At 34.7% G+C, this 1,463-nt stretch overlaps 1 protein-coding gene across 1 annotated transcript in view; it reads left to right on the top strand.

Annotated features, from left to right (window-relative positions):
* Window positions 1–1,463, top strand: part of DNAH12 (dynein, axonemal, heavy chain 12) — a 236,169-nt gene that overhangs the window by 166,142 nt on the left and 68,564 nt on the right. The window contains 2 exon segments of the mRNA XM_012640974.1: window positions 297–511; window positions 1,264–1,456. Of these exon segments, the coding sequence (XP_012496428.1) occupies window positions 297–511; window positions 1,264–1,456 (408 nt within the window).

The raw sequence follows: 1,463 nt of genomic DNA, 5'->3' as shown, positions 1-1,463 counted from the left end.
ATTGGAAAGAGCAGAGTGCTCACAGGTTCACGAGGTCTCACTCAGCCTAACACTGAAGTGGTTATGGAACCTTGAAAGCTTGGGTTGAGTACACCCTGAGACTGAATTTCTTTATTTGAAAAATAAATGAGAATAAAACTTCACAGGATTTTTTGAATATTAATCCTGATAATGTATGTGAAATACTTTTTGTATTTGTACAAATTGATGGTGATGTTTATTATTTAAATTACATAACTTTAAAGAAATCTCAACATCTATGTATTCCTCTCAGAATTTTTCTCATTATATTTTAGGCCTTTAATGATTGACCCCCAAGGTCAAGCCAATAAGTGGATCAAAAACTCTGAGAAAGAAAATCAGCTTAGTGTTATTAAGCTATCAGATTCAGACTATATGAGAACATTGGAAAACTGTGTTCAGTTTGGAACTCCACTTCTATTAGAGAATGTTGGTGAAGAACTGGATCCATCTTTGGAGCCTTTACTACTTAGACAAACTTTTAAACAAGGTATAAGGCAATTGCTATTAGTTGGTAGAACTGAAAAATGATTGGATTATCCTTGAATCATGAAAGAAAACCTCTATGTAAATTTACTAATAATGTTAATAACTCAGAATTTCTGGTTAATTATTATGAGTGAAAGGAAATTTGAAGCAAGCTATCAGGAATGAACCTTGGTCAGGTATTCTAAGATAAATACAATACCTTGTTCTCTCTTCATTGCCTTAACCACTGCACTGTTATCTAGACTGTTGTTCTTAGAAAACATAAAGAAGCTGAAGCCAACCCAAAATTCCTTTATCTTGTGACCATTGACCACACAAAGTCCATTATTATGAATAGTGATGGTGACTGTGGACCAGAGTTGAGTTTAGGTAAACACTGTCCACCTTAGATCTTTCTGCTTATAGCAATTTTGTCTCTGCCACGTCCTGGTACTGTTAAGAGCTTTAGTCATATACAAATATTAATATTTTGGAACTATGATTGAAAACTGATTGAGGAGGAAAGCTCAAAAAAAATCTTTATTTACCAAGCTTCATGATACCCAGAGAAAATGTCCTATATTATCTCAAAATGAGGCCTGCTATATAATTGCTTATTTGCTGCTTCATCTGTGACTTTGTCACACAATAGAAAACCTACTTCAAATTGCTTTAGGACCCTTTATTTGTAACCTAGGCAAGGCCTTGGAAGTACATAGGGAGAGGGGCTATGTAACTGGGTCACTTACTATGCATTTGTTTTCTGAACTATAGGTGGCATTGATTGTATCAGACTTGGTGAAGTCATAATTGAGTATTCCATGGATTTCAAATTTTATATTACCACAAAACTGAGAAATCCACACTATATGCCAGAGCTAGCCACAAAGGTGTCTTTGCTCAATTTCATGATAACTCCAGAAGGACTTGAAGATCAATTACTAGGTATCGTTGTTGCAAAGGAGAGGTATGTA

This window comes from Propithecus coquereli, unplaced genomic scaffold, assembly GCF_000956105.1.
Source record: "Propithecus coquereli isolate 6110/MARCELLA unplaced genomic scaffold, Pcoq_1.0 Scaffold1, whole genome shotgun sequence".
NCBI classification, from domain to species: Eukaryota; Metazoa; Chordata; class Mammalia; order Primates; family Indriidae; genus Propithecus; species Propithecus coquereli.
Note: the sequence above shows the minus strand (reverse complement) of the source record. Positions and strands in the feature narration are given on the sequence as shown.